The 12,273-nt window shown below is 36.6% G+C and overlaps 1 protein-coding gene across 5 annotated transcripts in view; it reads left to right on the top strand.

Annotated features, from left to right (window-relative positions):
• The window catches only part of LOC149774338 (exportin-T-like), a 191,602-nt gene that overhangs the window by 141,647 nt on the left and 37,682 nt on the right, over positions 1 to 12,273 (top strand). For all 5 annotated transcript variants that reach the window (XM_089945416.1, XM_089945418.1, XM_089945414.1 and 2 more), the window contains 2 exons: positions 4,204 to 4,346; positions 8,363 to 8,648. In XM_089945416.1, coding sequence (XP_089801542.1) covers positions 4,204 to 4,346; positions 8,363 to 8,648 — 429 coding nt within the window. The remainder of the gene's footprint in view (positions 1 to 4,203; positions 4,347 to 8,362; positions 8,649 to 12,273) is intronic.

Genomic DNA, 12,273 nt, shown 5'->3' with positions numbered 1-12,273 from the left:
AGTAGTACGGATATTGATTGGCTGATGGAATTCCTTTTGTATTTATTCAAGAGTAGTACGGATATTGATTGGCTGATGCAATCCCTTTTGTCTTTATACAAGAGTAGTATGGATATTGCAAGAGTAGTACAGATATTGATTTGGCTGATGCAATTCCTTTTGTCTTTATACGAGAGTAGTACGGATATTGATTGGCTGATGCAATCCCTTTTGTCTTTATACAAGAGTGGTACGGATATTGCAAGTGTATTACAGATATTGATTCGGCTGATGCAATCCCTTTTGTCTTTATACAAGAGTAGTATGGATATTGCAAGAGTAGTACGGATATTGATTTGGCTGATGCAATCCCTTTTGTCTTTATACAAGAGTAGTACAGATATTGCAAGAGTAGTACGGATATTGATTCGTATGATGCAATCCCTTTTGTCTTTATACAAGAGTAGTACGGATATTGCAAGAGTAGTACGGATATTGATTCAACTGATGCAATCCCTTTTGTCTTTATACAAGAGGAGTACGGATATCGATTGGCTGATGCAATCCCTTTTGTCTTTATTCAAGAGTAGTACGGATATTGATTGGCTGATGCAATCCCTTTTGTCTTTATACAAGAGTAGTATGGATATTGCAAGAGTAGTACGGATATTGATTTGGCTGATGCAATCCCTTTTGTCTTTATACTTGAGTAGTACGGATATTGCAAGAGTAGTACGGATATTGATTCGTATGATGCAATCCCTTTTGTCTTTATACAAGAGTAATATGGATATTGCAAGAGTAGTATGGATATTGATTCGGCTGATGCAATCCCTTTTGTCTTTATACAAGAGTAGTACAGATATCGATTCAGCTGATGCAATCCCTTTTGTCTTTATACAAGAGTAGTACGGATATTGATTGGCTGATGCAATCCCTTTTGTCTTTATACAAGAGTAGTACAGATATTGATTGGCTGATACAGTCCCTTTTGTCTTTATACAAGTTAGAGTAGTACGGATATCGCAAGAGTAGTACGGATATTGATTGGCTGCTGCAATCCCTTTTGTCTTTATACAAGAGTAGTATGGATATTGATTGGCTGATGCAATCCCTTTTGTCTTTATACAAGAGGAGTATGGATATTGAATGGCTGATGCAATCCCTTTTGTCTTTATACAAGAGTAGTACGGATATTGATTGGCTGATGCAATCCCTTTTGTCTTTATTCAAGAGTAGTACAGATATTGATTGGCTGATGCAATCCCTTTTGTCTTTATTCAAGAGTAGTATGGATATTGATTGGCTGATGCAATCCTTTTTGTCTTTATTCATCATCAATTGTTGAGTCTTTGACAAAATGTCTTGTTTCAGAAATTTATTTTCAAATGTCTTAAAATGTGGGCTCGAGAAGTCCACAGTAAGACAATCACATGACATGTCTTTCATTCACAAAGCGTTAATGGCTGGATGTATGATCATCTTGTTGTCTGTGGTCTGACAATACCTGGGATCTAGCCAAAAGCAGGTATACATATAAAAAGACAAAGTGCATTCTTCTTCCTCTGATCTTTAATATATCAGACTATACATACCTTGACTGGGATCAAGTGCTATGCCCTCAGTAAAATGGGGAGAGACAGCATATTCCAGAAGAGAACTAGTTTTCATTTTTGAGGAGGTAACAGCTACTTCTCTGAGGATTGATTACACTCCCCCAAATAACGGTAGGAGCACCATCATTCCTGATAAAGATAGTATGTCATCTAGGAAGAGGGCAGCATTTATCAGTAAGGGCTACAAGCTTACTGGAATAAAGTGCTTCCACCTCTAATCTGATTTATAGGACAGTATGGAGGCACCATCCATCGCACAAGCAAAGTCTTACACCCCAGCGGTGGTAGACTTGAGCTGTATTATGGAGTCTGATTAAATCCCCTCCTTCATGTGAGGGTTAATATTCTCCAGTTACCTTGAATCAAGCAATGAGCTTTTTGTGCAACCTCAAGATGGTAATGCAACATTCTTGACTTATTTCTCATGAAGGCTCTTCCTACAGATCTAGATCAGCAATGATTTTAGTTAGCAAATCATCAACAGGTCACTAATCACCTGGTATAGGCCACTGAGTGCCAGATACTAGTCAGAAGTTACAGTTCACTAGGCACCAATCATGATGCTGGTCACTGGGTAACAATCACTGGGCACAATACCAGTCACTGGGTGTTGAGAACTCTTGCCATATCCAGGTATGGAGTCTATGATCAGATCAGACTCTCCCTGTCTCCAAAGTATCTAATTATCCATTGATAGAGCCTGCATTTATGTACACTACTTGAAAAGGAGACCAGAATGATTTCCCCTCCTTCCTCATGTTTCTTTCAACCACTATGGGATATGGAATTTCCTCTTTCATGAGAGAGTTCGTCCTGTACTGCCATGGATGACTTCTGCATGGTACCCTGCAAGTACAGGTGTTAATGTTTGAAGACCACTATGCGTTCCATTGGAGGGGTCATCACAGAAGGAGAGTGATTGTCACCTTTCCCCTTTGAGACCTAGAAGAGTTGTGAAAGTTCTTGTCCTTCTGGAAAGGCACCAATTAAGGACAGTTCAGGCCCTCTCCATGAGTAGTCAGAAGAGGCCTTTGTCCCAACAATCCAACCTTTCCTGCAAAGGGGTCTAATGCTCCTGTATCCCACCATATTTTGGAACAGGATGATCATAATGCCTTTTCCATCACAGTAGATTTTCAGGAATTTGATTATAATTTGGAAAAGGGAATTCATCTCTTAAAACCCTTCCTACCAAGCATCTGAGGTTGTCAAAGAGGAAGAAACACGATCTTTCAACAAAGCTATAAATGAAGTCTACTACCTTCTTCTCTCTTATATGTGCCCTAAGTCCTTTGGGTTTGGTGATGCAGTGATTCTTTCTGGCATAGAGACTTTTGTGTCTTTCATTTGGCTGTTCAGATTTTATGCATTTTTCCTACAACATAAATCTTCAGTCATCAGTGATGTAATAATAAGCTTTGAGTTTCTCCAGTAAAGTTCTTTTCAAAATGAACAGTCTCTTCATCATTGGTATAAAGCAGGGGTTTCCAACACATGGTCCATGGGCTGCATGTGGCCCACCAAGCCGTATCATGTGGCCTACAAAATGATTGCCATCAAAAGGTGTCACGAGAGATAACAAAGGTGGTGAGGCCCTTGGGCCATCAAAAATGCCCTCATGCTGGCTTCAGGGTGGTTTGAGTTTGAGACTCCTGGTATAGAGTATTTTTCCATTCCATTTTGTTTGGTATTTTTTAATTGCCATGAAGTAGCATAATTTTAGCATTTTTCAATATCAATAAGGTAGTAGTCCTGTATCACAATAGTATGCATGTCGCAAGATATTTAAGATTCCTAGTGGGGATGGGAGGATGCAGTCTTGACCAAATTTTCAGGTCTAGGAAATGTTTCTTTGTATTTTTGCAGTGGTAGGGAAAGTGGTTAAAGTGATGATGATATTGTTGTATTGTTTTATTCACTAGTAAAGAAATTGGTCCAGCAATTAGCAGATGGCTAATGGAAGAGCTGTTATTTGAATTAATCAGTCAGCCATTTTGTTTTATTTTGGTGCATATGAAGAGTCCACAGTAAAAAAGGCTTAACTGTTTTAAATTTCACTTGTGGCTCATCTCACCCACTGGCCAGCTGTTCTGGTCCTGATTGAAAATGGTACTAATCTGAACTACAATAAAGCAGCCATTATAACCATGTCAAAAGAAATTCATGTTATCACTATAACTCTAGAAGGAATTATGGCATTTTCATGATGTTTTCACTAAAACATCTCTTGCAATAGGTATTTGGTTCTAAATGAAACTCGTGTGGATTTGCACTATTTTAAACCAGACCTGCGCACCAACCTTGAAGGTCATTTTCTCTGATACTGTTGTATGTGTTCCAGTAGGTGATAGGTGTATTCATAGTGGAGGTTTCTACTCATCACCAGCAAAAGAAGTGCATAGTTTCCTAGTATTCATGCTCAGATTGATTATGTTTTGCATTCTGCTCAGTTTCTCTCATTAAGTGACTGAAATCTTACATAACGCACCAGTCAGGCAGGTAAAATTCCATTTCTGTTAGTGAGTGGGTGTTTATTCTGCCATGTTGCCTGGTTTTTACTCAATTTAAGATTATGTCAGGTTAATCAGAGATTTTTTCTTTCAAACAGAAGAAGTCTGGTTTGATGAAGGAAGTTCTGGCTCCAATTGCAGAGAAGTTTACTGTGATGCTGGAGAAAATGGCAACAGAAACCAATGAACAGAAACAGTTGTTATATGCTCAGAGCATCAATAATGCAATGGCTTTAGCTAGGTAAAGTACAGTAATTACCAGTATCCATGTTAGGTAAAGTACAGTAATTACCAGTATCCATGTTAGGTAAAGTACAGTAATTACCAGTATCCATGTTAGGTAAAGTACAGTAATTACCAGTATCCATGTTAGGTAAAGTACAGTAATTACCAGTATCCATGTTAGGTAAAGTACAGTAATTACCAGTATCCATGCTAGGTAAAGTACAGTAATTACCAGTATCCATGTTTTATCTTGCCTGTACAAAATAAAATCAAGCCATTCTACTGTTTTCCAATCTGCACATTTATAACAAATATATTAGTACATCCTTCTTACATCTGAAGCCACGTAGGTTTTTTTTTTGTTTTAAACTACATTATGGATGCTTGATAGAATCTTGGTCTTGCCATATAGACTATATTTTTACCTCATGTAGCCTGAAGTTCAGGTGAGCTTATGGTATGGCTCTGTTGTGCATCATCGATAAATATTTTCTATTTTAAACTTTTCAAAATAATCATGGGACCATTTTCAATTCTGGCATTCTGTGTCCTTTGCAACAGTTTAGAGTGGTTACATTTTTGTATTTTTTATTTTTATAGGTTCTGTTAGAATCTTCAGACTAGATGATTGTATGCATCTCAGTACCACACCCTTACAGTAAAACAACACAGGCTTAGATTAAGTTTTTATGTTTAGCTCATAAAAATAAAAAAAATTGCACCCTGTATACATGCTATTACTGCTGTACTAAGACTTATGAAACCAGATGAGGGTGTATCTACACGATCATCACAAAGATAGGTTACTTTGACCCATATTGCATGATTCACTGACTTTGGTCATATCTCAAGCACTGTTTATGCCAGAATCACCAAATTTGATGATTGTATGCATCTCTGAATGTACCATGCACTTACGACAAATAAAAGAGGTCATTGTGACCTATCTGCCCAGGTCAGCCAGGCTTGGCTATCTGTATACTTGCAAAAAGGCACTTTGCTCCTTTTCCTGAAATTGATATAACCAATAATCTGTTAAAAGTGCCATTAAACAAAAAAAAACAAAGCACTAGATTATTTTGACCTGTATTTTACAGGTTTATTTTAAACACCCCCCACTGACTTAATTTTATACAAAAGTCCTAATTAACATGATACTACAAAACAAATCTGCTTTTAATTGTGACAAGAACAAGAAACACTTCTGCAAGTTGCAGATCAAAACACAGCTGGCAATTAATTAGGTTGTAATGGAAATGTTTGCAGGCTTTGATTTGATGGTCAGTTTACACTTTTCACATTTGTATACAAGAGTGCAGATCAGATTTACAATACTGTATTTGCCATATATATTGGGACACCATAAATTAATTTTTAAGTAATTTTTTTGTGTACATTATGTTCTGAGACACATCATTTTTATCGAGTCATACATTGTGGGTCGCCTTTTAAATCATTCAAAAATTGCATGTCGGAAAAGATACTCTAACTGAAATATTATTTTAACTATTATAATACTGTGTACTTTAGATAAAACAATTTATCGACAGTCCAGCCAGGAATGAGATCAAAGTACACTGGAATTTTATCCATGTTAATGATGATATTGTCAGCGAAATCATCTCTTCTGGCCTTCACAAATTCATCATTTGATTTTATTTTCTCCAAATCTTCTGGGCGACACTGGGTCATTGACATCCATGCATGAAGCACTATATTGTTTCACTTTAAAAATGTTCCATTGTTTCAATTTATTTTCAAAATTCCAGTGAATGCCAGTGAAAAGGAAACAAAATTTAGCTTCCATCTGTTGGCTAACTTTGTATATACAAGAAACAAAAACAAAAAACAAATGGCACACTTAAAAGAATCCAAAGATGGCTTCTGAGCTTGGCTTGCTTTGTAATAAAATATCCATTGTATTGATATCCTTTTTTTTAAAAAAAGATTGCTTTAAGTATCCAAAGCCAGCTTCCAAGGTCAGCTTGCTTTAATAAAAATAACCTGTCTTTGATATCCTATTGGTAAGTTCAAACAATGAGTTTATTGCTCACTGCTTTTGTATTTATTCAACACTGGGGCTTCTATTTGCTTGGCATCTAGAGTCATAATTAATACAAATGTGCATTGATGTGCATTGATGTCTGCAGTAAATAATATACACAACAATAACTTGTGTTAATAATACTTTTTGTAACCCATGGTAGCGAGAAGATCATCATTTGCACTCCAGTGAATGAATTTTCAAAAATAATGATTTTTACTTGCGAGATACTATCATAAAAAGTTGACCTGGATATAATACAATTTCCGTTATTTTGCACTTAACACCATGTCAAGTCGTGTGTGAATGGCAGATGCCTGCAATTAATCACTTGATTATTTCCCACTCGTTTGCGATGCTGTTGGATAAGTCGCAACATATTCAAACCTTTGAGTGCAACCAGACACAATCTGTTTGAGTACAACCAGACACAGTCTGTTTGAGTACAACCAGACACAATCTGTTTGAGTACAACCAGACACAATCTGTTTCTCAATGTTCACATCAGAGAGCAATGTGTTGTGTGTTATCTAACATAAGTGATGCACACTACAGTATCAATGGATGTGTATGCTTCATATGCGGAGTTCTTAGATATATTTTATTCTCTAATGCTGATGATGAAAATAAATAATGAAAAAATAAGTGATAACTAAACAAGGTTAGTTTCTTTCATTTTATTATCAAATAAGTGTTTGGTTTGTCTATTTTATTGCAATGTGGCGGAGGGGGCACAAATGTATTTTGTTTCTTAAGCCTTGGGACATATGACCTAGGTGAAAAAACTTTCACCATAAGTTCTTGGACAGGGAAAAATATAAATTGTTGTGTCCCAAAATATACTTTAAATATGGTAATTCCACTGAAAAAAAATTAACACGAATTTCACTTGAACTTATTTTGGATATTTTTCTTAAATTATTTCCACTAGCTATTGTTACCAACCTTGTTCAGTATTGTGTTGTATGTTGTTATTTACATTGTCGTGAGATTTTTTTAAAAGACCATATAACAAAATATATCACCTCTTATTAAAAGTTGTGAATTTTATTTTGTTGATTCCAGATTTCTCGGCAGTAACCACCATTTTTTATGATGATCAAGTGATTTATCAAGTTTTATTTTTCAGTTTTGATCATGATTTTATTCATGTGCAACTAATAGGATCCAACTTGTGGGGTCTATTAGATAAATGGGATCCAGTTCCTGCATTATAAACAGGTTCACAAGTAATCCAGGCATGCAAAAATATTATTAGTATTATTTGTTTCCATGGCAACCACTCTTCTTAATATCTTTTCTTTATGATGTTTTACATCAGAGTATTTGCTTATAATACTGTAATTTATGCTCTTGTTTGAATCACATCTAATAGTCAATTATTAACCCAGAGTGTTAGATTTGCATCTAATGGCTAATGTTTTATTATTTTTCTGTTATTCTTAGACATAGAAGCACAAAATGATGCAGAATTGCTTAAATTCGCTTTAAAATGTCAGATTTGTTAAACTTTTACAGCAGATTTAAATGTTTAACAAAGAAACATTTGCTGAAAAGGTATTGTAGCATTTATTTATCTACAAGGAAAAAACCTAATTGAAATTCACTGACTAAATTAGTTGTCATGGCAGTGTAGAAGTACAAATAGCTGCACAACACTGTTGCCAACATAAGTCAAATCTGTAAATTTCATTAAGCAACAATAAAGACAAATCCTTTCCTGATTTCAGCATAGCAATTAGATTTTCATTTTTAGTGCCTTCACTGAAAATGCATGGGAAGTCGGGCATACAATTACCAGGATGCCCATTTGGGAAATGTCACAGGCATAATGCTGATCCAGATTTCTTTGCCAACTGTCTTTGTTTTGGGCTTTTAAAAAGATGTCAACCAGACAAGCAGGATCAACCAATTTGGGTCTCTTGCTGTTTAAATTTACTTGCAAGATTTTTTTGTGCATTTCTTATAATTAATCTTGTTACTTCTAGCCGTGCCAGTAAAGGATTCTCAGGACAGCAGACAATGCATGATTGTGGATGTGAGGCATCTTTCACTGACCTGTTGAAGATATTTCTGCAGGCAATTAATGTGCCAGTACAGCGCCCCCTGATTCATGTGGGACTGCGGCAGTACCTGCATCGCATGGTAGTGTGCCTGGAGAAGGACATTCTGCCCTTCATTCCACTAGTCCTGGAGCAGCTGATCAAACAGCCAGAGGCAAGGGAACTTCATGACTTTATACCGCTAGTCAATCAGCTGATCATGAAATTTAAGGTAACCAGTACATTCATACTCGTGCATTATTAGACAAGTGGATTGGTGCAGTTTTGTGCCTACTCTGCATTAACTGATAGACCTAGATTAATTCACTTCTCCATTGATGATGGCAATAACTTCATCAAGATTCAGTACTAATATTGGTGAGAGTGGTTCATAGGGAGGATTCTCAATAGAATAGTTCTACAGGAATGGCCAGGCATTGTGTATATGCTTGTTTTACTTGTATCATAATATCCATGCCCCATGTACTAATGTTGATTTTGGATCTTTTAAACTCAAATTTGAATTGTTCAATGTTTATATCTGCATTGGAGTATCAGCATAAAATATAGAATAAGTGTGCATGTAACTCATTTGATTCTAAAAAAAGACATTATAAACTGCTTGTCTAAATGAAAGTGTTATCTTTGTATCTTTACCATTAAATACTTGTACATTGTACAGTGCTTCCTATTCCTAATGCACATCTCCGGTGGCCTAGTGGTTAGAGTGTCTGCCTCAGGTGCAGGAGGTCGCGGGTTCCAACCCTGGCCTAGTCATACCAAAGACTTATAAAAATGGTATTAACAGCTGCCTTGCTGGTAGCTCAGCATTAGGAGGTTAGTGTTAGGACTAGTCGGTCTGGTGTCAGGATAATGCGACTGGGTGGGACGTGTCGCAGCATGATGCTTCAGTGCAAGTCGTTACCATAAACTGCCACACTGCAGCAGTATGAGTGAAAAATTGTTAAATCTGCGTTAAAAATCCAAATCACACACACATATCCACCTATTCCTAATGCTATTCATAAGAGTGGTCCAACTCACCTTTATATTAACTCAAAGATTACTTAATGCCATTTGGGAAGCATCCAACTTCCTGTGTCTCAAGAATTACTTCTTGCCTTCTGGGATGTGTCCATCTCACCTTCCTGTGTCTCAAGAATTACTTCTTTCCTTTTGGGTGGCATCCAACTCACCTTCATATGAGTCAAGGATTACTTCTTGCCTTTCAGGAAGCATCCAACTCACCTTCCTGTGTCTCAAGAATTACTTCTTGCCTCTTAGGAATTGTCCAACTCACCTTAATGTGACTCAAGAATTAATTTTGTCTCTTGGGAATTGTCCAACTCAGCTTCCTATGACTCAAGGATTACATCTTGCCTTTTGGAAAGGGTCCAACTCACCTTCCTGAGTCTCAATAATTACTTAACCCTTTAAGCCCCGATCCCGTCTGTAGGCGTGATCCGGTTTCTGCATTCAATGGCCGATCCCGCCTGTAGTCGTGATTTTTTTACTGCATTCAATGGCTGATCCCGTCTCCAAGCGTGATGAATGTGTGTTAGATTCAACGTCTCTGATTGGTTAGAAATGGGTTTATTCCAAGAACTAACAACTATTAAACCAATCAGAAATGATTTTACTTTCATTTGCGGAAATTTGAATTGTTCAGAAGCTAAGGGCTCCTGTTTTGAAAGCGGTTTAACTACACGTGTTCTGGTCATGAAAAATCGTAAATGATGGCGGACGTAAGAGTGATTTTTGATGAGAGCAAAAATGAGGAGTTTCTCGGGTTTAATCTTGAAAATACTGAGCAAGCTGAGGAAAGATATGTTCGGCAGTTGGATATTTTGTGAGATTTCGATTCGGACATAGAAGTTTCTGAGATTGTATCGTCCGAAGATGAGGATGCTGACAGCGATGATGATCGAGTTCTTGCGGATAAACGTTGCACATAATTTTGTAAATTCTGTATAAATAAGTCGCGAAAGACTTGGACAAATAGGGAAAAAAATACATCACTGTGTAGACAAATTCATTTGCAATAAATGTTGAAACTTTCTTGGATTTTAATTGGATATAAGCAGAGAAATTAAGGTAAGAGTGAATACATGTGCACGATGTTTACAAAATTTTTCAAACAGGTAAAAACTCTGGGGCACACGCAGCTAGACACAGCTTAGCGCTGCTGGGGCATAGCAGCAGTGATACTGACAACGGGTCTGGGGCTGAATGAGTTAATGCTTTTGGGGGATTGTCCAACTCACCTTTCTATGACTCAAAGATTACTTCATGCCTTTTTGGAAGTGCCTTTAAGTGTCAGCCAGTTTAAAAGCTGATTTAAATATTTGCGTAAATCAGATGCTCAGACCAAAAACCAGCAATGTTAATTTGCTTCTTCTTCAGACTCTTGGTTTACTACATTTACTACATCAGACTCTTGGTTTACTACATTTACTACATCAGACTCTTGGTTTACTACATTTACTACACCAGTTTTGCAGAAGATTGCTTATAGCATGATTACAGGCAAAATAAACTGCCTTTTGGATTGGATGGTGCCTTCTTGAACATTGTGTTCAGTTCAAAGAATTTTTCTCCAGTGTTGGTGCAAGAATGCAGGATTTTTGTTTGTCTGGCCCAAAAATTGTTTATACAATTTTGGCATTTTTTTCTTTCATCTAATGCATAAGAATGTCAGGAACAACCAACTCATATCAGAAATATGATTTAAAATAGGTAGTGTTTACAGGTTGGAATCTGATACTCCAGCAATCTTACACATATGGTTGAACATTTAGTCTACAGGCAGAAAAGTGATGAAGAATCAGAAGTCAATTTTGCATTTTTGAAAAGACATCACAAAGAAGAATTTTTAGAATGTTCAGAAATTCTGAGGATGGTAGTTGTTTTTTGCCAAATCAAGGGATAAAGGTTGTGTTTCTTTAGCAGTTGAGACCAAGCTAGCATTGAAAAAAGAGTGAAATATGATCATGTGATGTATGTGTCAAAGTAGATTGAAAAATGGCCATTCTTATTGAAATAAAGAACATGTGACGTATGTGTCAAGCATAACGAGAATAATGCATTCACAACAGTTTGTACAAATTACTGAACTGGGCCTGTTGAAAGACTAGTACAGTTTGTACAAATTACTGAACTGGGCTTGTTGAAAGACTAGTACAGTTTGTACAAATTACAGAACTGGGCCTGTTGAAAGACTAGTAAGTAACAACTTGCATGTAGATGATGCAAATGTTTTTAAGTGAGTGACATTGTATGATATGGCAGATATGGGCATCGAGTGTTGATGAATTTTATTAGTCTTTTTTATGAGTCCTACTTGATTGCAGGTTTGGCCCTCATTTAAAGTTTTAGTTGTGCCCTTTTTGAAAAATCTCAGAATCAACAATGTTTTTGCCTCTAATTTTGTCGTAACATTGTTTCAAAAATGATGTATTACACTGAAGCTAATACAGTAGCAGCTATTCACGTAGCTGGACGTTTTTGGGGTCAGAGTGGCTCGGTTATTTCAGTCACTTAAGCCAGTTTGTTTCTGTCAGTTGAGATTTAAAGCTAATATAGAGAAAGCAGAAGTGTCGCCAACATAGGATGGTGGGACTGTACAAGTCTGTGTCCTCATAGTGCATTAAAACTCTAAAATGTAGTATTTAATTATGCGAAATCAGATCATGATAGTTACCATGAGACCGGATAAAGAAAGTGTAATACAAACTCTGAAATGGGTAGTTTTACCAAATCTTTCATTTTTATGTGTATACCATTTGCATTCTGGTTGCATTCCATGTATCATTTTATGTGTATTCCATTTGCATTCTGGTTGCATTCCATGTATCATT

This window comes from Sinohyriopsis cumingii, unplaced genomic scaffold (assembly GCF_028554795.1).
Source record: "Sinohyriopsis cumingii isolate HCF-2022 unplaced genomic scaffold, ASM2855479v2 utg000349l, whole genome shotgun sequence".
NCBI classification, from domain to species: Eukaryota; Metazoa; Mollusca; class Bivalvia; order Unionida; family Unionidae; genus Sinohyriopsis; species Sinohyriopsis cumingii.
The sequence above is the reverse complement of the archived record's forward strand: the minus strand, read 5'-3'. Positions and strand labels throughout refer to the sequence as shown.